Here is a 25,073-nt window from a genome sequence, read left to right on the forward strand (position 1 = left end):
GATTCAATCCATAAATTCACTCTTTTCATTAAGATTTCTCTTAATAATCCAGAACAAGGAGTAAAATTCTTTATCATGTCAGTAGAGATTTAAAAAACACTTCTGTTCTTTTTAGCAGTCGAGTTGTTGCCATAGGTCCATCCTGGCTTTATGTGCCAGGAGTGTTTGCACTTTATTATATTCTGCTAACAAATCCCAAGCAAACCAGAAGAGTACACCCCAAAAGAAAAGAAAAGAAAGAGAAAACAAAATCTAGCCTATAATATCTTTAGAGCAAGGATGGCTTCCCCTTAGTATAGCACCTCATCAACATCATTGGCAATCATTCGCAGTTGAGGATGATTGTCTTCCATGATTATCTTATCTGTGGGTCCAAATATGGCTGATAAGGATGATCTGTGATCAACAGACTCCGTTGCAGCTTGGACACATGCTTCCATGTGGGGTGGGTTGCTCTGGGTTCTTGGTTTGGTCTGTGACATGCTGTTTCTGCAACTCCCATTTTTCCATCTCCTGTTGTCATAAGGTTTCAAAATACTGAGATCCTTACTGCTGTAAGGACTCTTCCTCCACTTGGGGTGGCCCTGAGAGAGACTCTCCCACAAGTTATTAATGTTGCATTTTTTCAAGTTGGCCTTGAGGACGTCCTTGAAACACTTTCTCTGCCCTCCTCTTGAGTGTACAACTTGACTAAGCTGAGAGAATAAAACTTGGAGTCAGACATCCAAATGATGTTGCTGGCCCAACAAAGTTGGTGTCAGATGATCATTGCCTCAAGTGAGTACATACTACAGCTTCATCAGCATACTGGAGCTCAATGATTGAGGTAGTAGTGATCTTGGTTTTGGCTTGGAGTCAGCTGAGATTAAACAGCTTACCATCCATTCAGCAGTTTAGCTCCATTCTGACTGGAAGCTTGTTGGTGGTCAGATGTAGCCTCATGGTAAGGAATGCTGAGAAGAGTGTTAGAGCAGAGATGAAGCCTTGCTTAACTTTCTTCCTTACCTCAAAGGAATCTGTGATAGATCTGTTATTGAGAAATACTGCTTGCGTATTGTCATGAAGCAAGCAAAGAATGGTGACGAATTTTGGTGGGCATACATACTTCAGAAGGATCGTCCACAATACTTCTTGGCTGACAGTTGAAAGCTTTCATGAAAGGTTTATGTTGTTCCTGCAGCTGGTGAGCAATGGAGATCATCTCAGTTGTGTCACTTGATGCCCTAAACCCACAATGAGATTCCAGAAGAAGCTCTTCAGCAACTGGAAGGAGATGGGTCAAGAGGATTCCCATAATGATCTTTCCTGTGGTGGACAGCAAGATAATCAGTTTGTAATTGTCACAGTCAGACGTGTCTCCTTTCTTGAAGACTGTCATGATCATCCTGTGTCCCTGAGGTCATCTGGGATTTCCTCATCATTCCAAATCCTTAAAGTGAGAGCATGGAGTTGTGATGTGAACTCCCCTCCCTCCTGCTTGAAGATTTCAGTGGGGATTCCATCAGCTCCAGATGCCTTGTCATTCTTCATCTGCTTGATGGCTTTCCTCACCTTGTCAAGAATTGGGGGGATTCTGAAATCATCTCTGACTGGGTGTTGCTGATGGAGTTGAGAAAACTCCTATCAACAACAGAGTCTCGATTGAAAAGGTCTTCAAAATGTTCCTTCCAATAAGCACTGATGGCTCCCCTTTCCTTGATCAAGTCTTCTCCGTCCTTAGGTCTCAAAGGAGCTGGTCTCTGAGTACTCAGACCATAAATTACTTCAGTGGCACTGAAAAAAACCCATGTACATCATGGCACAGTACCTATACACAATAAAATCTGAATCATGATTGAGACCTATGGAAGCTACCGCAGTACAATTAAAACTAAAATAGCAGAACCCAAAAGCAAAAGGTTTGAAAATGTCATGAGACCGAACAGTAATGTTCCTCATAGTGTAATCTCCTTACCTTTGAACAGAAAACTGATTCAGTTATTTCCAAGACTTGGGCCAAATTGCTTTAATCCATCGTCATCCTGCAATTACTACTAAAGTATTGGAGGTACTGTCAGCTGCACGAAAGTCAGTACAGACAGGTCTAACATGCCAGTAAGCTAAATAACAAGATCCCTTCTCCATACTGTACTCTTTATTCCAAAAAAAAAATTAGGCTTTTCAGAGACTTCACTCCAGATGTCAGAATTGCTGTTTCTACCGCTTTATCATCCTCCTGGAATTTTCATTAAATGGTTGGTGTTGAATATGCTGCTGCCCCTCCCAAAGTAGTTCTGCTCACTGTCATCTTGAAATTGGAGAGAGACAGGGAATAAATGTTACTATTCCTGCAGGAAAGTATGTGGTAATGGGGTGGGGGAAGTGAAAAAGGTGGCTTTGTTTAAGAAATGAGAAACAAAGCCAGAATTTCAAGATGGGATGTTGTCATTAGTCATGTGCTGTCCTTATCTTTAGCTTGTAAATGAGTACGTTAATTGTTCTTCACATTACCATATTGCTCTCTCCCTGGAATGCAACAAATAGCCTTTGCTGTACGCAAAGAGAAGGAGTTCCTGTATTTTTTTAGTGGTTGAGATGTTGAGTGCATGGAGCCAGAAACACAATTTCAGTTCCAAGTCTTCAAGAGTTGTGTAATTTGGGGGCATAGGGTTGTAAACTTTCTGCTGTGTTCTACTGGTCAACATTTTTCCTAGACAGGTTGACTGCACTCCATAATCTTCAGGGTACATGCTTTCTTCTTGCATTCAGTCAAGAAATATGTGTTAGGAAATACGTTGGCTGAAGTTTGGTTTTGTCAAAACTAAGTTGCTGTATTGATTTCTTCTTTATCTAGATCCTCTTCTAGGCTTTCCCTTCTTTTATTCTGCTGCCTTCCCTGATACAAAGTCATTTCCCCTTCCTGCCCCAATTTTTCTCAATTGAATAACACATTTCTAAGCAACCTGTTTTCCGGGAAGCTGTGTTCATACTGTTTAGGAGAGTATAAACCTAAAGATCTGGTATGGCAATTCTATAAGAGATTAGAAAAGAACTCTTATCTGAGCCATTTTTCTCAATAACACTAGAATCTATCTGGTCATTGATCACCTTTGGTGTGGTCTTCTACAGTCAGAATATGAAAGGATGTTTTGAGTCAGAAGCCAAAAAGGTGGTTTTGGGAGGACAGCTGAACAGGTCATTCTGGCCTTCACTCCCAAATAACTTACTGAGATATGGAATCACAGGAATGTGTCCACTCAACAGATGTACAGAGTTAGTATTCTGTATTCTCCAGCAATACAGTTAGCATGGCTGATGTTAGAAGAGAGAGTTTCCCACCTACCCTGTAAGACAACTCTAACTGATGCTTTTTCAGGACAGTGTGTCACTCAGTAGTTTTCTGTAGTTTCATTAGTTGACGGTACTGTACCCTCTGTTGGTTTCAAGATTATGAAGTTGTCACGACCTTCAAAGTATTTTATGTGGTAGACACTTGTTGCAGCCACAGTAGCATGGGTTTCAGCACAAGCAGTAAAAGTTCATCATGACACTGGGTACTCCGTGACTGAAGGGTTGCAGCTTTGCTAGAATACAGCTAATTTGGTTGTGTTTAAATTTGCTGGCATTTCACTCCACAACTGTAGTGTAGACAAACCCTTCATCCTTCTCAAAATCATTTACTTCCTGAACCTCATTCCAAGAGGAACCATACAATCCAGCCATAACAAGACTAGATCTCCAATCAGCAGCCCCCAGTCCTCAGTCATGTGTAATGGAGTCTGCTGGAGCATTGCAGTTACCACGCTCCAGCAGCCTTCTATGTCTTGTGTATCAGCAGTCCCATGCTGAAAAATGGCAGCAAGAATGCTTGAACTGAAGCTTGTGAAACAAGCTTTATTTGAAGTGCCCCCACCACCATTTTTAAGCATGGGGATGCTGATACGTGAGACACAGCAGCACTTTAATTAGAGTGGCTCTTGGAGCTGCTCTAAAGCGCTACCCCCTTTACACCACTAACTAAAGCGCTGCCCCCAAAGCACGTGTAAAAGTGCCCCATGAGATTTCATTGACACAGAAATAGTATCCTTAAACCAAAACATTTATTAGGCCTGAATGCATGGGCTTTCCACCCCTCCTAAACTCCACTGACCATGGCTAATTTTATCTCTGGAAGAGAACAAACAGCTTTGCCTCCAGCATACCTTGTTCCCTCTGTGCATCTTAGTCCCTCAGGTTTTCACTGGAATGACCTGGGTCCTTTCTCCTGGGCCACCTGGATCCCAAACTCTGTAAAGCATCTTCAAGGTTTGAGATCTCTTCTGCTCCCATGCTTCAGTCTTGAGAAGAGCAGTCCAATTTTGCATGGATGGAGCTGAACTGTAGGAGTAGCATTCCCCAACAAATAGCTTTATTTTTGTTCCCTTTGGGTCTCTTATTTGGATCTTTTTTTTTCTTTTTTGTATGTGGTTCCTTTAACAACCCCTTTTGATCTGACTGCGTGACAGGTTAACCTGTTACAAGCAAGCTCATACAACCTGGGAAGTTTCCCAGGTAGTCAAAGCAATCAGTCCCTGGGCCCTTGCCTCTCTCTTGGATCCCCTGCCTGTTCCCCAGCCATTTCCTATTCAACAATATATTTAATCATTTGGCCCAAGTTTAAAAACTTTACAGTGAAACTGATCTCCTGCATAAAGTTATGCATATTGTTAAAAGCTATCTGTAAAACAGACTTAAAACTTGATAGCTGTGCATGTAGGAGAGTAAGGTTTGCGTAATAGGAAAGTTATGGCCGAGGCAGAATGCTGATGAGGGGAAATTCAATGAATAAAATACCTATGGTCATTTTTGGCATTATCTTTTTTATCACATCCTTCCCCTTTTCCTTGTTTTTTTCCTCTTTTTTAATCTTTGCTTTTCTGTATACACAATTCTCCTCTAAATCTGTTTTAACTGATGGATTATGTGTGGGGTTATGTTATGTTATGTTATACATTCATAGACATTCAGATACTTATTCTCTTCCTGTGAATTAGTCATCTACCAGGAAATAGGGAGCCAAAAGACTTTGTGTCTATCTTATTTTGCAGGGCAGGGAAAATGTGGAAGCATTACACCAAACAATTACCAGTGCTGTATGTCATTTTCCCTTCTTATCTGTTCTGCCCTGGGGAAGCTGTGTATTTCAGCTTCCTTTTATTTATTTCCTGTTTGGTGTGCTTTCCCCGTTTCTCACTCATAGGATCCTTGTTTTGGTAGAGAAGTAACCCTTCCAACAATAACGTAGCTATGATATGCTATGGTTTCCAACAACAACCTTTCTCGAAGACAGACTGTTTCTGTAGCAAGTACCAGTTGCATGGTAATTAGCTGTATGGGAATTTTCACAGTAACCTCCCCAAGGAGCAGTTTCACCAAAGAGTAACCCTGTTGTCCAGACTATAGAAGCTCATAAAGTCATCACTAGTGGTGATTTTCAAGCTACAAAGCAGCACTAGAAATACTGCCTTTAGTTTTAAAGTACCTTTCAACTGCAGAAACTTTAATGTACTAGATTCCTCTATATATGGTCTGCTGCACAGGTCCTACTTTATGCCACAGTAAAGTATATTTTCTATGGTGTTCATGAATGTGTTTGAAGGTATGTGATATTTGGTTCCGTCCCATTTCCAACAAGACTTCTGCTTCTTTATGCATTAGCTGCATCACTTGTTTCATTCCATTCATGTTTTAATTAACATATTGTTTAGCTTAATTAATATATTGTATTATTTTGTATATTCTTTATTCTCTATGTAGGACTTCAGAATCTTGGCTAGGAGTACTTTTAAATGTACATATCTATACAATAGTTTGTTTGAGTTTTTAAAATATCCTAAGCAAATCATAGTATTCTAGCTGGATTACACTTTTTTATGGGATCAAAGAAGAAAAACTTAAGTAAAATTAAAAGATGTGTGCATGTTAATTCATTTTAATACTATGCTCTGAAAGTGAGGAACTCACCAACATTCAGCCTTCACAAGAGACATCTGAGGGGAGACCTTATAGCTGCCTATAAGTTTATCAAGGGAGGACAACAGGGAATTGGAGATGTACTATTTACCAGAACACCGCTAGGAGTAACTAGGAATAATGGGTGCAAACTAGTGGAGAGTAGATTCAGGTTAGACATTAGGAAGAAATTGTTTATAGTAAGGGTGGCCAGAATCTGGAATGGGCTTTCAAGAGAGGTGGTGCTATCACCTAACTTGGAGGTCTTCAAGAGGAGGCTTGATAGACACCTGGCTGGGGTCATATGACCTCTGTCCTCTTTGCTGCCAGGGGCAGGGGGTTGGACACAATGATCTATTGTGTTCCCTTCCGACTCTACAATCTATGAATCTATGAATAAAGACACATCCTCCATTGTACTTCATACAGTTTTCTAAAAGCTCATTTTTTCAGATGTTTATAAACTGTCAATTGTTTTGTGGCAAGCATTCCCACCACGTGACCCAGGGTCCCACAGATCTGAAAATTTGGTGGTGGGGAAGCAGTGGCACTACCTCAAATTTTAGTGGAGCCCTATCCCGGCTTGCAGGACCCAGGAAGGGCAGTGCAAGGCCTCAGGGCCTGATCCTGGCATGCAGGGACATGATTAAACCAAGTTAGTCCTGGCCCTAAGAATCTAACACCTAATAAAGCACTCAATGCACCTGCATGATTAGTAGGACTACTTGTGGCTTAAAATTATGCACATACTTAAGTGCTTTGCTGTTCTAGGACCTAATGGTACTTGGACACTTTATGTAGCTTGGTACATGTTTTTAGACCCCTCTAATAAATGCAAAGCACATAGCAATCAGCATAGGTAAGTACTGGGTGCATTATAAGTTTTATAGCCTGTACTGTAAGTGGTTGAATGACTTTTGTACATCTGTAATGCACGTTTAACCGAATGTTGTAAAACACGTCTTGAATGTATTTTCATAGCTTCATAAACTGTAGCTCATTTGTGTAGGTACCTTTATTTGCAAAACTTTATCTTAAACAGGAATTGGTTTCCTGCTATTGTTCCTTTAAAAATATGACAAGAATAAATTGCCTCCTTGTTATGTGCATCAGGAGAGTCCTTAAGCACAGTAATGGTGCCATGAACTTGTATTTCTAACCTAAGTATGTGGGCCCAACAAGTAAAGAGCCAAAATAGCATTAATTATGAATGTTCTGCATTGTGTTTTTTTGAATGTAAGTCTCTGGAACAGATGTTCATTTTTTTTTCTCAGCCCCAACTGTTTTTAATATTTTCTCAAATGTTTTGAGAAATATCTTTAAACATTTGCCAGAGTTCAATTAACATCCCATGACTGAAGGTAGAAAATGTCCTACTTTGTTTTTCCTCATATACCTGCTCTTGCTGCCCATTCCACAGCAAGAAAAAGAAAGGATTCCAGCTGGCACTGGTTTTATTACTGTTAAATTAATTTGCAGGATAAGCCTTTGGCAGGACTGGTCTGTTTGGTTTTATTTATTTATTTATTTACCTTTTCATTATTAAAAAAATTGCACTGTAAAACATTGCAGTTTAATTGCAGGAAGCCCATGCTCCCTTTTTTGTAAGTGGTTAATAGCTTGTTTTTGTTTACATGGAGTTGTAGAAATCTTGTTTAAGAATATGTTTAAGGTAGAGATTGTGTTACTTGGTTTATCATGTTTTTCCTGAACAGCATATAAACAGAAGATTGTAAGTTATTGAAAGCCCTTTTCTGTAGAAAAGAGAGCTGGAGTGGGGGAAAAAGTTTATATAAGAATACAGAATAACTTCCCCAAACTATTGGCACACTGTGACCATAAAACTTCAACAGCACATTGTGCAGGGACATGTAACAATTTGCCTTAGCACCTCTACAGGTTTTTGACTGCATTTTCAGAAAGCAAGTCGTGCTGTACAAAACACATGCCATGGTGTCAGTTGACTGTTTTTTCCAGAATCAGTTCCTTACATGCATGTTTTTGTGATTAGCTGCTATTTCACAATTAGCTGCAACTGAAGAAATATTGCATGTTTAACAACATGTTGCATACACATCTTGGATTCAACCAGTAACAACAAAAAATACTGGTCATAAAATAATTGGAATTCTCTTGACTGTGTAGATATGTGCATTTTGTTAACTGAATATAATTGGGTGCATTTCAGTTTTTAACTGCATTGTTCAGATTTGTTAATAAGGATTTGGCAAATAAAATATAAGTAATTGTATTTTATGAATAGACTCACAAGGCAGGGTACAATTCAGGTCATTTTGCTATGCCTCTGTTGCCTCTCCAGGGCTAACAAATGTAAACAAGTATTTTTGACAGGCAGTTAAGTTTATGTGACACGAAATGATGAACACATTTATGTAAACTTCCTGCTGGGCACCAGTTGGCAGCAAGAAGGTCTAGGTTCACACTTTGGGGTACCCCATAAATTATACCTGTGGCTTAAGCCCTCACCCAGAACTCTGGGAACGCTAAATTTGCTGGGGTATCCCATGTAAACAAAACCCCCTCACAAGCAGTGTAAACACAAAAAACCCCACATTTATTACAGAGGATAAAGACAAAAAAGAAAACACTAATAATTTTAAAATGCTGTTAACTGCAAAGCAAAGTCTGTAGGTGGCACCCTCTTAGGGAGGCTTCACCCATGTCCGGGCACTTTGGGGCTTCCAAAAGAATAGTTCCAGGGGCCTGCACCCCTATACCTGCTGTTCAGCAATGGGCTGGGGAAGGGGGCCCACACCAGAGAGTCCTATGAGTTGCTTCTTGGGTTCACCGCACTGTGGGGACCTGCTCAAGTGTGTGGGTCCTTCTGCACTGCAAGAGGCTCCATTGCTTCTGGAGGAGTGGTAGAGTGCCAATCTTTGCTCGCACAGACAGGCTTTGCTTAAGGCGCATTAAGGTGATATAGGCATGTGTCTACACATGGATGCACTAATGCGCATAAGCACATCTACACGTGTGCTAATGTGACTTAGCTATTCACGGTTTATGGAGGTATCAAATTTAGGCTCACATAGCCTTAAATCGTCATTTTTAAGGCACATTAAAGGAACACATGTGTAGACATGCACCCTTAATGTGCCTTAAAAATGGCAATTTTAGGCTAAGCCTGCTTAAAAGAGGCACATGTAGATGCACCCGGCATACACATGCTCCAAAAACTTCTGGGCTGGATTACATGGCCTGCTGAAATGGAAACTGCAGGACAAACTCAAAAGGGAGCCAAGCTGATTACTGGCTAAAGCTGGCCCATCCACACAGCGTGGCTGGAGCAAACAACCATCAAAAGAAACAAAGGGGGAAACCAGGCCTAACCTCTAGACCTGGACTGCAGGTAGTTTGGGTCACACAGCTCCATTGGGAGCAGAAGGTTGCAAGCCTCAGCCCTGGCCCAAAGCTGACAGAATTAGAAACTCCCAGGTTTCAATCTGTTTAAAACTGCCAGGTGGCCAACCCAAGGAATCAATATCCTCCTCCCTAGTCTTAATCCCTTAAAACCTCAGAAAAGGGGGAAGAAGAGGAGGAGAGAGGAGTTCCCAGACACTGGGACAATTCTCTCTCTCTCCCTCCTCTGAGTTTCCCCTTTCACTAGCTGTAAATTCTTTCTCCCTTGGAGGAGACTTCACTCTTCAGCAGCTCCTAGCAAACCTCCCCAAACCAATCTAGCTGGGCTTATATCTCTCAGCATAACATCACCTTGGGCTTTGTCTAGCCATATTCCAGTCTTTCTCTTAACCAATCTGCCTAAAAAGTCTTTACTCCCCCTGGCCAATCAGGTCCGAGGATTTTACATATCTTGCCCAGATACAAGGCCCCAGCTTTCCATGTGCAGAGCACATGGCCAGAACAATAGGGGCCATCTTGTCCACATAAAATACCCCCACAATAATAACAACCAAAAGCACACACACTGCCATATACAATCCAAATTTGTGTGGGTGTTACATTTAATACATATGGCTCCATTTTGCCAGGCATTTATGAGACACCAACTGTACTTCAAATAAAAAATATACCACATATAGAGGCTGCATTTCTTTTTTCACAAAGATCAACACCAAGCCTCAATTATGTTAAATAAACATTAATGGTAAATTTGCTCAGGTGATAATGCTGTATGATACTGCCCCATGCTTTGATCAGTGACAACTCTTACTAGCTCCCTGACCCAGTAAAATATGTCAGTTCGTTACTGTTAAGGTAGACTGGAACCTTACCTCGTCACATATAACATAGGCTAATTGCGTGCTCAGAACTGACAATGTGTTCATGGCCAGATTACCAAAGTGCCTAATTTACTAAAGCATCAGGTGCTTGCAAGTATATATAAATAATACTTAGACAGTAGATAACAGGTGCAAGACATAAACTCACCTGACGGTTCTGCTGAGTGTAGTATTTGATTTACTGTCCTTCAGAATAGACATAAACAGATGTCCTTTCAATAGGTGAAAACCAAAGATTTCTGAAACCTCTCTGAGAAAGGTTAGCAATTGTTAAAGATTTTGGCTACGTATAGACAGTCACAAAGCCCAAGGCTGAATTGATTCAATCTTCACAGGTTAGTCTAGGCTGCATAGATTGAACTGATAGGCAAGTAAACAGACATTCACTTTTGATTCTGGAAATTCAGCCACAAGCCCACAGTGGCCCAGGCCAGAAGCCAGGGGGTGTTAGAGCACACCTCCCTGCTTAGCTGGAGCAGACAGCTTGGGCCAAAGCTAACCTGCCTACCCTGCAAGGGCGGGGGTTTGCAGGGGGCGGTGCAGAACATCCTGGGATGTTGGGGGACTGTGAGTTAACTTGAACCTGGAGGGGATCTGGGACAGAAGTTCAATAAACCAATTGCACTTAAGTCTGATACTATATCCACGCAATTAATCTTAAACCAGTTTTAGCCATGTTGAAAGTGGTTTATGCACACTGAACTTCTGTTGTGTTACAGATTTGAACTGGTTTCCGATCACTTACATAGGTTTATGTGTAATTTCTGTCCCTAGCCCTTGTGTCTGTGTGGACTGTTAAATAGGCCCTGATGGCCAAAGTGAAAAAGAGGTGTCAAATTTACTAGCAAATTTTGTCTAATTTATTTTTTCTCAATTGCTTTGTATATTTTAAATATGAAAAGTGTATTGAAAACATACACATTTTATATTTGAATTCCTATATCAATGATTACATCAGGACTCTATATATTTTAGAGCAGTAGTCACCAACTAGTTGATGGCAATCGACCAGTTCACAGTGGATCTCAGTCTGCAGGGTGTGGAGCATCCGTGCATGCACGCACACACTGAGCACCCTTCCCCCCCCCCCCGACTGAGATGCAGAACTGCTGCTCTGGGAGCGGCGCAGTGCCACATGCATCCTGCTGCTGGGCTGATCTGTGCCCCCTGCCACTGGCACTGGTGTGGGTGAGTGGGACAATCCCCCTCTGCACCCCCTGCCACCAGGTGAGTGGGGCCTCAGCCAGGCCAGATGGTTCATCCAGGTGTGCAGGGAGACTCCCGCTGCTGCACGCACCCCAGCAGAGGCACATGCCCCCACAATCTGAGGGTGGGACAGAGGTGGCTGCCGCTGTGCACTGGGCTTTGTGCCCTGAGCCCTGCTGCAGCTGCCCCGGGAGTGGCACGATGCCACGTGCATCCCGTCGCTGTATCCTGTATGCAAGTCTGTAACTGCAAGTTGATATAATTTTGAAAACTCTTTAGTAACTTGAATGAGTGATTTGCTTTCCTCAGTTCTCTTACCAGAAAACAGGGATCCACCTGACAAGCAGTAATTCCAACGACCCTTACGTGTAGTCTCAGGAAAGGCTCCAATGATTCAGTGAGCACAATGAGTGAACTAATCTCTAATCCCTATAGGATGAGACTGAGACATAGTGATGCGGGGGTGGAGTTTGCACTGTGCATGCTGTGTCTGTTCTCTAGAGAAAGGATTCAGCCTTCTTAGCCAACAAGTTTGTTATGTGAGTGTTTAATAATATACACAGACAAATCCTCCCTGCACTCAAAAGGAGGAAAACTGGGGGTGTTTATATGTCATAAAACAACACTTGGCAACGGTCTTATAAAGTATGCTTTATTTTTTTATATCTTGGTTTATGTAGTCTACCTACAGCATGCCTCATGGGACATGCTTAGTGAAAATACTTAAAGCAAACAAAAATGCATTTAAGTTGACATATATTAACATGCTGAAAGACACCTCACACTCCATTCCCCATCTGAAATGTGCTGTGATGTAAATGGATGGTCCCTTTAAACCCCCTGAAGCTCTGCAAAATATGACTACATACTAATGGTATCTCCTCCTGATTATACAGCTCTCTACTTTTGTAATCACTGTAGGAGCCATAATTCTCTCACACCTGCTGACAAATGTAGGCTAAAAGAAAGAAGGTGCTCTCATGTTCCACTGGTGGCACAAATTATCCTGAGTATGAGCCAGGTTTGTTAGCCTGGGCCCTTATTCACAGGCCTACCTGGGCTCTGCTCTATCAGAATCTGCAGGACAGGGTTTGAGACAAAGGTAGCTTTGTACTCCTCAGTTGAGCTGATGGGGGCATGGGAAGAAGGCAGGAGCCGGTTTATAGATGGGATTGCCAGAGCACAAGTGATAAGGTCATGGTGCTCTCCTGCTCTGCTGTCTTCTATACTGGTCTATGCCAAGAAAAGGCAGTCTAGAGCTAGCATCACTGGTTCTCTTCTGCCAGAGTCCTATGGCAGAAAAGCTGTCACCCTAAACTCAGAGAATATTTAACACCCCAGTGCCTCCAACATTGATTGCCTGTACTATACATAGGAGGGAGAGTATTTGTACTTTGAATGAATTGAAATGCCCTTCATTGTATTCTTTAGTAAGTAATCAATATTGCGTATGGAACTATGTTCTCCTTGCTGCTGGGTTTGTTTTGGAGGGGGGCGGGGGAGTGGGGGGATGGGGTATAGTGAGAGAGAGGAAGGATACATAAAAACTTCAACAAATCAATAAACATATATCATATTATTGTTAGACCAAAACTCACATTCCATTAAAAATAGTTCACTAAGTTCTATTTCAAAGAAGCTGTCACAGAATTTGGAAAAATGAGCTGCTTAAAATAAGAAGCATTCTTGTAAAACATTTTTATGAAGCACAAACTGCAAGTCCCACACATGACAGTGTGTGAAACTGAGCTTTTATGAGAGACCATTGAACTGGCATGAACTATCAGTGACACAAATGATGTTATTCTAAACTGGAGGTTATCATTCTTAAACTACAGTATGTACTGTATATAGAGAGGAGAATTTTTGGGGTGGCAGTATTAATGCTTTTAATTATAGCAACACATTGTTTCTCTCTTGTTAGTACCACCTTTTAGGTTCATGATTTCTCTTCCCAGACACAATACAGTAGTCTAGGGATAAATGGGAACCAGTACTAGTTGGGTAACTACAAATGATGTGCACCTGCTGGAAACTTCTTACTAAGCTTTCATGCAAACAGTTAAAAAAAGAGACTTTGTGAATCACTTTCTCACGTGGTCATACAGACACACATACATGCATTTACACGCAAAAGGGAGGCCAGTTTTACTAGGGCATAACGTGCCAATTATTATTTTCACTAAAAGGTCCTAATTACTACCAAATAAACTTCACAAAAGTAAATTAAGTTCCCTCAGATTTACAGCAGTGGAACTGAAAAGCTGAATCTGGCCTGTTGAATCCATGCTGATTTAGTGTCTGTAAAACAATCAATATCTCCCTTGCAAGCAGTGCAAGCTATTGATTATATCCATTGGAGAATAGAGAATTCAAGCAGTTGTTTGGAGCCCAACCCCACTTCATAGATTCATAGATGTTAGGGTCGGAAGGGACCTCAATAGATCATCAAGTCCGACCCCCTGCATAAGCAGGAAAGAGTGCTGGGTCTAGATGACCCCAGCTAGATACTCATCTATCCTCCTCTTGAAGACCCCCAGGGTAGGGGAGAGCACCACCTCCCTTGGGAGCCCGTTCCAGACCTTGGCCACTCGAACTGTGTTCCAACAAGTTCTTCCTAATGTCCAATCTAAATCTGCTCTCTGCTAGCTTGTGGCCATTGTTTCTTGTAACCCCCGGGGGCACCTTGGTGAATAAAACCTCACCAATTCCCTTCTGTGCCCCCGTGATGAACTTATAGGCAGCCACAAGGTCGCCTCTCAACCTTCTCTTGCGGAGGCTGAGAAGGTCCAGTTTCTCTAGTCTCTCCTCGTAGGGCTTGGTCTGCAGGCCCTTGACCATACGAGTTGCCCTTCTCTGTACCCTCTCCAGGTTATCCGCATCCTTCTTGAAGTGTGGCGCCCAGAATTGCACGCAGTACTCCAACTGCGGTCTGACCAACGCCCTATAGAGGGGAAGTATCACCTCCCTGGATCTATTTGTCATGCATCTGCTGATGCATGATAAAGTGCCATTGGCTTTTCTAATGGCTTCGTCACACTGCCGGCTCATGTTCATCTTGGAGTCCTAGTTCCAAGATCCCTTTCCACCTCTGTGCCACCCAGCAGGTCATTCCCTAGGCTGTAGGTGTGCTGGACATTTTTCCTCCCTAGGTGCAGCACTTTGCATTTCTCCTTGTTGAACTGCATCCTGTTGTTTTCTGCCCACTTGTCCAACCTATCCAGGTCTGCTTGCAGCTGTTCCCTGCCCTCCAGCGTGTCCACTTCTCCCCATAGCCTTGTGTCATCTGCAAACTTGGACAGAGTACATTTCACTCCCTCGTCCAAGTCGCTGATGAAGACATTAAAGAGTATCGGTCCAAGGACCGAACCCTGCGGGACCCCACTGCCCACACCCTTCCAGGTCGAGACCGACCCATCCACCACGACTCTTTGGGTGCAACCCTCTAGCCAATTCGCCACCCACCGGACTGTGCAGTCATCCACATCACAGCCTCTTAACTTGTTCACCAGTATGGGGTGGGATACCGTCTCGAAGGCCTTCCTGAAGTCTAAGTATACGACATCCACCCCTCCTCCTGTGTCCAGGCGTTTCGTAACCTGGTCATAGAAAGAGACTAGGTTGGTCAGGCACGATCTGCCCGCCACAAACCCATGCTGGTTTCCCCTCAGCATAATTTGCCCTGCCGGGTTTTCACAAATGTGAGCCTTGATAATTTTTTCAAAGACTTTACCAAGGATGGAGGTGAGACTGACCGGCCTATAGTTGCCCGGGTCCTCCTTCCTCCCCTTTTTGAAAATGGGGACCACGTTAGCCCTTTTCCAGTCCTCTGGGACTTGGCCCGTACGCCACGAGCGTTTGAATATTCCCGCCAGTGGTTCTGCAATGATGTCGGCCAGTGCCTTCACTTCCACTGAAGCTAATAGCAAAACTCCTCTTGGATTTAAAAAGAGCAAGAATGGGCCATTAGGATATCGTTGCTTTTTTTTTTATCAGACTATGTGCAGGCACTAACCACAGCTCTCTTCTTCTCAACCATGTGTTTAATTTCAGCAAACAAACTTTTAGGATGCAGGCTGCTTTTACCTAGTTTTATCCAGATATACTATGAGTCAGAAATGTAAATAATTGGCTAGGATTCTTCACTCAAATGATTCTGCTTCAGGCAGGGGGTTGGACTAGATGACCTCAGGAGGTCCCTTCCACTCCTACTTCTCCATGAGTCTATGACCCAGTATACTGTTTCTGGTTACAAGAGTAGGTGTTTTTCTATTAGTTGAAATTGTACTGGGACATAAACTGCCAATAATTATTAGTTTCACTAAAAGGATGTCTACTGTCACTGAAAAATGGATTGATGAGTGGACCACATATTTATTGCAAAGAGTGACCATTTGTCTGTGTTGTATTCATTCACACATGTGACTACGCTGAGGCAATTTGGAGCTGTCTTTGCCCTTCGGCCACATCTTACTTGGGGTGGCCCCCCAAGTAGGGTTAGGGGTCTCCCCTCTTTTCCTGAGTCAGTGGAATGGAGCCCCGAGACATCACAACAGAGGAAGGAGAAAGCCCAGAAAAATGAGTAATGTTTTATGTACTTTTTGACTTACAAGTACTCTGATTGGCAGCATGGTAGCAGAGTATTGTGGGCAGCACAGGAGAGGTGTTTTGGGTGGGAAGCTGGAATGAAGAGAAGGGAAAATACTTTTGTAACCTGGGACTGGGAGAATGTTGCAAGGCAAAAGGCATGTCCTAGGAGACCATATAGGGTCAGTTAGAAGAGAAGCAGGCTGTTACCTATTATCAATCGTTATAATTGTACACTGCCTTCATTGGCAGGTCTGGGAGAGAGAAACAATCAACAAAGTTGCCAGTGCTAACTAACTGCGCAGTAGCTGAATAATGTGCAATAGCACATCCCAACACCAACAGTGCTAATACACTAGTGCACGTTATTATTAGGTTAATGCACTAAAAAGGCACGCACAAGTGCTTCTGCACAGTAACTCCGGTTATTGCGCATTTATTTAGTATTTGATCATACAAATACTAAATAAATACATAGTAACCATTGCGCAGTAGCGTCTCTTGTAGATGCTCCCAGTGTAAACTATGTTAGAGCTCACCATAGCTGCATCTCAAAAATAAAGCATGAAGATTAAACTTGATGCAGTTTAAAGGAGGGGGCCAGTGACGGATTGGGGAGGGGCACAGTATGGCCAGAGTGATAGGTAAGGAAGATCATTTTCTTGCTACTTATGGTATTAACACTAAGTTACATAAAAAGACAGTATTGTCACTTTGCTCACATATAGATCTCTCAGTCAGTGTTTCCCCACCCTTCTTCGTATATTTTGGAATTTGGAAAATGCTTCTGTGGTTTTTTTCTGTCCAGACTTTTGAAATCTATTCCTGGCATTTTCCTTTGAGTACTGGTCTCTGGAGCAGTTAATCAGCTTTCCCATTTAAGCAGCATAAGAAATGGTAAGCCCATTAACACACACCTTCCACTAACAGCTTGGCTCAAGTCTTCTGAAGAACAACATGCCCCACCTGAACATTCACTTGCTGTGTGCAAAGCTAAATTATAGCACAGCTAAGTTTCTGTGAGCAATTTTTAAACAGTCCTTTCAAGTCTGAGTCAGAGAAGTGTAGCAACCTGTGGTCTGACTCGGGGCAAATAAATACATGCTCGGTTTTCATTTTTGTGAGTGTGTGTGTGTGTGTGTGTGTGTGTGTGTGTGTGTGTGTGTAATATGCGTATGTTATTGTAAAACACCAACCAAGATCAAACTCAGTATCTTGATCAAAGTGTGCTGCGGTGTGCTTCCCCTTCAGCACACTGCCGGTATGTTGGCAAGCCGCCCAGAAGGAGCAAGCAGCAGCTGGTGGATCAGATTGCAGTTTATACACCTGACGTGGTAACTGAGTGCGATGGAATTCTGGCCGGCGTGGGAAAGACTAACCAAAGCCAGGATCTTAAGACTCAAAGTACTTAATTAAAATACTTCATCTAAGGCCTGTTTGTTATGGCAAAGCCAACCAATATGTTTTTAAAAAGTCTGTTTTTCATACGATCGGCAAGACTGGCAAGGCTCCTCTTGGGCTGCTGCAATTAGATATTGACAAGTGAGGAAATTAAATTTGGAGGGATGAGGAATCAGTTAAAATGCTGACTACATTGATGGAGTTTTTTTAAGGCAACTGAAACAACATAATTATGGAAAGGATAAACTCTAATTGCAGGCAGTATTTCTGAAGCTGTAAATTCTTACATTTCATTTATACCAGAACCCACCTAAATAGATCTTATGGTATTTTTTTAATTAATCATTTAGTGCACCAGGGTTCCGTGAGATGAGCATCACAATGGACCAATTTAGAGTAAAATAATATTACCCTTAGAGTATTTCATATTGTTAGAAACATTCTGGAATTTGTATATTATCCAGCAAGTCATATTTGAAATAGTACTTATGACTTACAAAAATCACCATACCATTCATTTACATTTTTAACAACTTGCCACATCTGTTTATGCTTTGTTCTCATTCTCTTTCATTGGTGTACATAACATTCTACATTTCTGCATCAGGCAAATTAATTAAAAGGACATGACCAAGATTTTCTTTTAGGACCTGATCCTGCAAATGTTTGTTCTTTTTTAAATTGACTGCTACAAGTAGTCCCACTAACTTCAACAGGATTACTTAGCAAAATTTTGCACATGCATAAATTTGCAGGATTGGCAATTTAATATTCCTAGTTCCTGAAGAATTAAAGAATGTCTTGTGGAAAAGGCAGAATTGTAATGATAAAAGACAAAACCTTTTTTACCCTTCTTCTAATAATGGATTCTGTCTTAGGGTATTATAGTGCTGTCCACCGCTGCAGTATATGAGTAAATTTAATATGAAATCAGTAGCAGTACTGAAGTTCCTCACAAACTCTGGCACTTCTTCTGTTTGGGGTTAAAAGATCTGTTTGTAGAACAGGTTTCTTTTACTTTATATTTTACTAACTTCAGTCTTTTTTGTTAGGGATCATTAAAAGGTTAAAGGTAGAAAAACTGTCAATGTCAAAATCTTTTACATGCTGTCTAATTTTAAAAGCACATAGATTTATTTACTGAATGTTTAGCTGTTTGATTAAAAAAATTGGATGAGTTTAACAAAAATTAAAGGAGCATCTTAAGGATTTTTTCCCATCCAAATATAACCAGTTGTGATTTTAAGTAATCCAAATATTTAAACAAAGCATAACAAACTATTTCGTATTATCTGTTCCTAAAGTTCAAAAATATTTTTAAAAGTCAACAATGCATGCTTTGATTTTCAATTATTCTGTGTGGGATAAGAAATCGCAGTCAATAGCGGTGAGTTTTCCAGATGTTTTTGCAGAGTGAGTGAATGTGTATGGATGCGTCTATATGCGTTAATGGTGGGAAACAATCCATCTCCCCTCATCTGCACACCACCCTGTATGAATGAAAACCACAGGAAAGAAACTAGCAGAGCCTGACATCTGTGAGCTAACTTACAATATCTGATTAAAGCTCAGTATCCCTAAGTACTTATAGCTACCAGCTGACACGCATCTTTACTCATGAATAAAGGGTAGATTAAGAGAGAGTGAGAAAAGGAAAAGTGAAAGAAATCAAGCAGGAAAAATTTCCATCAATAGGTGTGTATTTAATTTCACATGAAATAAAAAATGAAGACTCAGACACTGAAACATGAGTTTTCTGTCTGCATTTTCTTCTTAGACTACAGAGCTGTTTACAGACATTGTACACACAGACCGAGTGAAGGAAACAACTGAAAGGAGTGGTATAAAAATTATAAAGGCTCTGTCTTGAACAATGGGAATTATTCCAGCACTTGGAGCCAAATCGTCCTCTCTGCAAGCAGAAAGGACAAAACTGTAACAGGGCTAGGTAGAGGCAGCAATATAGGAGGGGAAATGCTGTTTCCCCAGCACCACCTCCTGCTGACACCATAGAAGCCCCTACAAACTTCCCCCCTCTCTCTTTCTATTTTTATTTACTGCCTTTATCAGCCAGGGCTTTCCCTTTATTATTGTACTTACTTTTTATAGCTGAAATCCTGCCTTCCCAATTTCTCTTGTTTCGCATTTAACTTCTTCACCAAATTTTATTAATAGTTACTGGAATCTTAACAAAATAAATAAACTCGGCACCAGCTGCTCAAACAGCCGTGGTCACCTATCTGGAATGTATGGTGGTCTGGTCTGGTCTGGTCAGGGCAGTCACACAATGCAATTTATTCCCACACCTGAGGGAATGAATTTCACAACTATAATGGCTACAGTATAATTCTTATTAATGTTGTGCTATAATTCCTATTAATTCCAATGGGCTAGTAAATGCATTAGGACTTGTCAACATATTATTTTACACTGTTTAAGATCTGTAGAATTACGCTCTTCAGAATTGTATTGCATCAAGGAAAGCTCTTAAAAATCACCTTTACATCAGAGAAAAATGCAAGTTTTCCAGGTTGACTTTGGAGGGACAGGGGAGGGATCTTTCTCTTCGTGAAGTAGTGAAATTTTGTTTTTACCCAATTCATAGTTAGACCTTTTAGACCCCTGCAGCTAATTGTTTATGAAGACATCACTAGTGTCTTTTTTAGCCACTGAAGGTGCTATATTAATAAAGGACAGCTTTATGGAATTAAAAATACCTGTCTTCTAGCAATGCAGAAAAGAAAGTTGTAAGTCACTGGGAACCATGTAATAAATATGAATTGCTTTGCAGTGACTTTACCTTAGTCTTGCTTTATCTCACCAACCTATTTAGGTAGTGAATATGATGAGGAAGAAGTAGACTATGAAGAATCAGACAGTGACGAATCATGGACTACAGAAAGCGCCATCAGCTCTGAAGCTATCCTTAGTTCAATGTGTATGAATGGAGGGGATGAGAAGCCTTTTGCCTGCCCTGTTCCTGGATGTAAAAAAAGATATAAGGTGAGTGTTGACTTGATTCTTTTTGGGACGTCAGAGGATAGAACCTGTTAGAGCATATTGTATCCTTTGAGATTTTTTCATATTAATTTTTACAACATTTCAGCATTGTTTCATATTAGCTGCAAAACCAATACATATTTTGGTCTTTATCAGTTAAATCGAGAGAGGTTCTAAATACAATTAAAAACTGTTGATTTTATATATCTTAGTACTACGTATTCATAGTGATTATTGTAAAACTTGCAAGATGATACCAAAAGAATCATCTGTAAAATGGAATTGCACATATTCCATATAAAACTTATTTATACCAATGCTAGAATGGATCTCTTCTGTAGAAGAACTATTATAGATTTTTTTAACTAAACTGAAAGCTTGCCAGTGATGCATTTACTACTACAGGTGATATGCAGAAGATCCTATTTAACTTCTGAGAAGATAAAGACCTCCTCTTGCAATGCTAAGCTATTACATCATAGAAATGTCTGTGTATAATAAATCCAGGCTCTGGTTCTATAAATTAACCTGCATTTACAAAACTCAATGCAGACCCCCAATGACTTGTCTATATAGCAGTCTGTCCACAGGAACTGACTGCAAGATTTGCATAGCACATGCTCCAAGAAACTACTTCTTCCTCCTTTTCTTCCCTCTCCTTATATTACAAAGGATATGTATATATATTTGCAGAAGTAAAATCTCTTGAAGCCCTAACCTCTTTTTGCAACATCAGTTGGCATATATGGAGATTTCTCTGACGTCACACACAAAGGAATATCGTTGCACACTAATTATTGCAGCAGCTGATGAATTTTGACATTTTCATTTTAGGCAAAGTCCCTTAGTAATACGAATGATGCTAAGAAGTGAAAATGGGATGTGGGCAGGATTCTCTACATCAGCTGCTTTTCAAACATTTCTTTGAAGAACTGGAGAATCTTTTAAAATCTGACAGGCCGAAAGGATCCCCCGTCTACAGTTCATTTCTTTAAGAACTGTTGAATAAGATCTTTTAAAGGAACAAAAGGCTGAAAGATGAAAGACATGAAGGGAGATCAGAAATCTTCTGAAGGATATAAATCTTGATGATAGCAAAACTAGTGTGCATAAACATGCGTGGTGCCTGAAAATGTGCATCTGATTCCTCAGTTGTTCTGAACTGCCAGAAAAGCCATAGCACAAGTTGAATAATAAGCTATGCAAGGATTAGACACTAGTGGAAGTACTAGCTACAAAACAGAAGTAAAAAACTAGTGTGTGTATTTCCCAGTTAAATGCACAAGTCTAGTTTGTGGAGATTAGTCTGAACTATATAATTTTTGGTTACAGGGAAAGCAAATCATCTAAGGAGGGAAACATATTTTGGCGTATTCAAGTGTGATCAAGCAGACATGTTTGTATTATGCAAGATTAATCTGTTTTTGTTAAGGAAGGATTGAGATAAAGAGGAAGGGTGAGGAATAAAAGCTCAATGTTTAGCTCAGGAAGCAAACAAGCCATAGTGATTGTTAGGAGTCACTTTTCCCAGAAGGCGTCCATGCATTGAGGAAAACATTTATTTAATGGAAAAAGCTAGGAGGAGAACCCTGTAATTTGCTATATCCTGTCTGTTCTCTGTTTGACTGCCAGCCTCTCTGCCTTTTTATTGCCCAAATAAGCAAGCTGTTCCTGTCTGCTTCTGCTATCTCGCTACCTTCATCTCAAATGCATGAAGACTGTCTAAAGGATGTCTTGCACACGATTAATGTTAGAACAGGCAGACAGGGAACAAATTAATGACCCATAGAGAGGCTGACAAATAGAGAAAGCAGCAAATAAGAAGTACCGTATTTTGTGAAAAATAATACTCACTTCTTGTGTTGTTCAGATGCATAAAGGCATTTCTGTCTCACCTCATCTCTCCCCTTAATCACTTCTGTTTCTTCCTTTCTCCTCTTGGTCTAATGTGTATGTATGTTTTATCTTTGTTTCCTTCCCTGAGTTTTGCCTTCATCTTCCTTCCTCTGTTTAACTCGCATTCAGAAGAATTATTTGTTGAGCCTGCCGCGGTATCCTGTAGTCAAAGGAGTATGCACTGGGATTTTTTGGAGGCTCTGGGTAATCACACAGAGGGCTGTAAAACAGTAGTAGCTACAAACAAGAACACTGAAATGCACATACAGTACTTACCAGGGCCACATAACAGCTGAAGGGGGTAGGGAAGACAGTGTACCTTTCTTTTGCCCAGCATTTATGTGATCTTTGTTTTATAAAAATACATTATTTGCTGCAGTATTATTATTGCAGTAGTTTTATTTGTTATGCTCAGGACCCAGTCAGGGAAAAGGCTCCCTTTGGCTTGGCATTGTACAGGACTCTGGTGCAGTGTCTGCAATAGGGTAATTAATGTTATTAAGCAGTGAAATAGAAGAGGTTCAAAAATAGGCGTAACAAATACTCAGAAGTTGGTAGAGAAGGTGATGGAAGCTCTAGTAAGAAAACATCTTTACACAGGCCAGATAACTATCAAGTCCTTCTGTTCAATCACACTTAAAACATCCCCAAGATATATTTTTCTCCCCAAAAGTAATGCCCAATTTTCCCTGTTACCAAAGATTATATAGTTCAGACTAGTTGTTATCAGTTGGCAGTTTCCTAAACACACCCCAGTAGAAGTGAATCATAAACATGTTGCTGCAAAACATTTTGCAGTTTTTCTTTTTTTTTTTAAGATGTAAAATTGTCTACCAATACACTGAAGTATTATTGAAGCCTCTAATTTCTATTCTCTGGCATAACCTTTTTTTTTTTTTAGTACAATATCCAAAAGCCTTTCTAAAATAGAAGCCTACATTTATTAACAGGATTTTAAGCCTGTTGTTAGTGTAATTTCTAAAATGGCTAAGATATTTAAAAGAACACTGATTGCTAGATACTCTGGATATAATTTTCTATTTAAAATCCATCTCCATTATTAGTATTATTTTTAGTTATATGTACTAGGGGCCAGAGAACATGCAGCAGAGATTTTTGGTGGGCTATAGATGAAATTTCTGTATTTATATGCATTTGAAATTTTTCATTAGATTGTTAGCAGCCATCTAAATTCAGACACTGATGTTCCAGTAACATGGTGGCTACCTCTGGATAAGGAAATTGTAACAATATAATTTATACAGAGGAACCTATATGGAAAATTGTTAAAAAGCAAATTAAACATTTCAACTATATTTTATATAGTAATAGATAAATTCTGTTGTTCTAAAACTATGCGTCTGTCTCATGTTCTTTGATTCACAGTCTACATAATGACAACATAGAACTGACACTTAAAGTTCCTTATGTGTTGCCTGGTAACACAATCCCTAAAAATCCAGTAACTCAACAGTTAAAGGAACATCCATGTCCAGGCCAACCTCAATTTTTTACCATTCAAATGTCATAGTAAAGCAGATGCACTGACTTACCAGCACAACATACTCCTTCCACTTCCAACGTACAACCTCTCAATGCACACACTGAGTTCTTTTCAACAATCTCTCATGTGTCTCCCTACAAATACCAGAGTTTCACCAGTGTACATATGACATGATTATATCCTTCCAGAGTGGGAATTTGCTGCGTATTGTTAGGAACCCATGAATGTACATGTTTTATTTCAGTAGAAAGGCCTGCATATTGACGGTTGGTCTAAATTTTAATCATTGCCTTAAATTAGTATTGGGGACCTATTCATGACTAAAGTTGCTCAAATACATTTCAAGAGGCAAGAGTTTTTGTAGTTGATATCTTTTATTGGCTTAGGGCCTTGTTACACATGAACTGCTCAAATGTTGATAGGTGTTAGTGCTAGCTCGAGTTTGAAGAAGTCACACTTTCAGGCCAGCAGGGGCCTGGAGGACTAAAGAATAAGAATTCTCCTCCCTGCCTCCCATTTCAGGCTCCCCCTCTCCCCACGGGGTTCCCACCTTGCCCCTGGGGTTCCCTCTGCCCTCCAGCTCCCATCCTTCCCCAACCTTGTGGCTGCCCATGCCTCTGTCTCAGGGAAGCAGGCAGGGAAGAGAGCAGCAGCTGCGGTGGTTGCAACCAGGTAGGCAGGTTAGCCCTTCCATGCCTGTTTCCCTGGGACAGACAGCATGGGTAGCCACAAATGGACAGGGGGACAGTGAGTGGGGACCTGGGGAGGGTGGGGTAGAGGCAGTGGGCCCAATCCAGGTCAGTGGCGGTAGATGGGTGAGTGGGGGTGTTTAAACTAATGTGTAGCCTAGAGTGGCTACATGTTAGTGTAACATGAGGTCGGTAACACTATCAGAAATGAACCAAGGCTGGAGTGGTGTAACTTTTAAATTGCCTGGAGTGCTTAAAACTAGTTTCAGGTGATAATGTGTGGACAATCCAGGTGTTAAGACCTCCAGGAGCCACTTAAAATTAACATATAACAAGGCCCTTAGACAAGCTTTTGAATGCACTGCATTCTTTTTCACGTCTGAGGAAAAACCAGGCTCAGCAAAGATGAAAAACAGACTGCCAATTTTTCCATGCAGTTAGGCCAAAAAAAGGTATCATCCACAAAAATCCTTGCCTCTGACATATTTCCTGGACCAACATGGCTACAGCAGCACCCCAACACTATTAGATACATTTTCTTATTTCTTATAGTGAAAG

The 25,073-nt window shown here is 40.9% G+C and overlaps 1 protein-coding gene across 3 annotated transcripts in view; it reads left to right on the plus strand.

Moving 5' to 3' along the window:
• The window catches only part of JAZF1 (JAZF zinc finger 1), a 334,740-nt gene that overhangs the window by 301,298 nt on the left and 8,369 nt on the right, over nucleotides 1-25,073 (plus strand). For 2 of the 3 annotated variants that reach the window (XM_059728891.1, XM_059728889.1), the window contains exon 4: nucleotides 20,260-20,429. In XM_059728891.1, coding sequence (XP_059584874.1) covers nucleotides 20,260-20,429 — 170 coding nt within the window. Of the gene's footprint in view, nucleotides 1-20,259; nucleotides 20,430-21,260; nucleotides 23,676-25,073 lie in introns of those variants that run through there. The other variant, XM_059728890.1, reaches the window with a different exon arrangement.

Source organism: Alligator mississippiensis, chromosome 5 (genome assembly GCF_030867095.1).
Source record: "Alligator mississippiensis isolate rAllMis1 chromosome 5, rAllMis1, whole genome shotgun sequence".
Classification (NCBI taxonomy): Eukaryota; Metazoa; Chordata; order Crocodylia; family Alligatoridae; genus Alligator; species Alligator mississippiensis.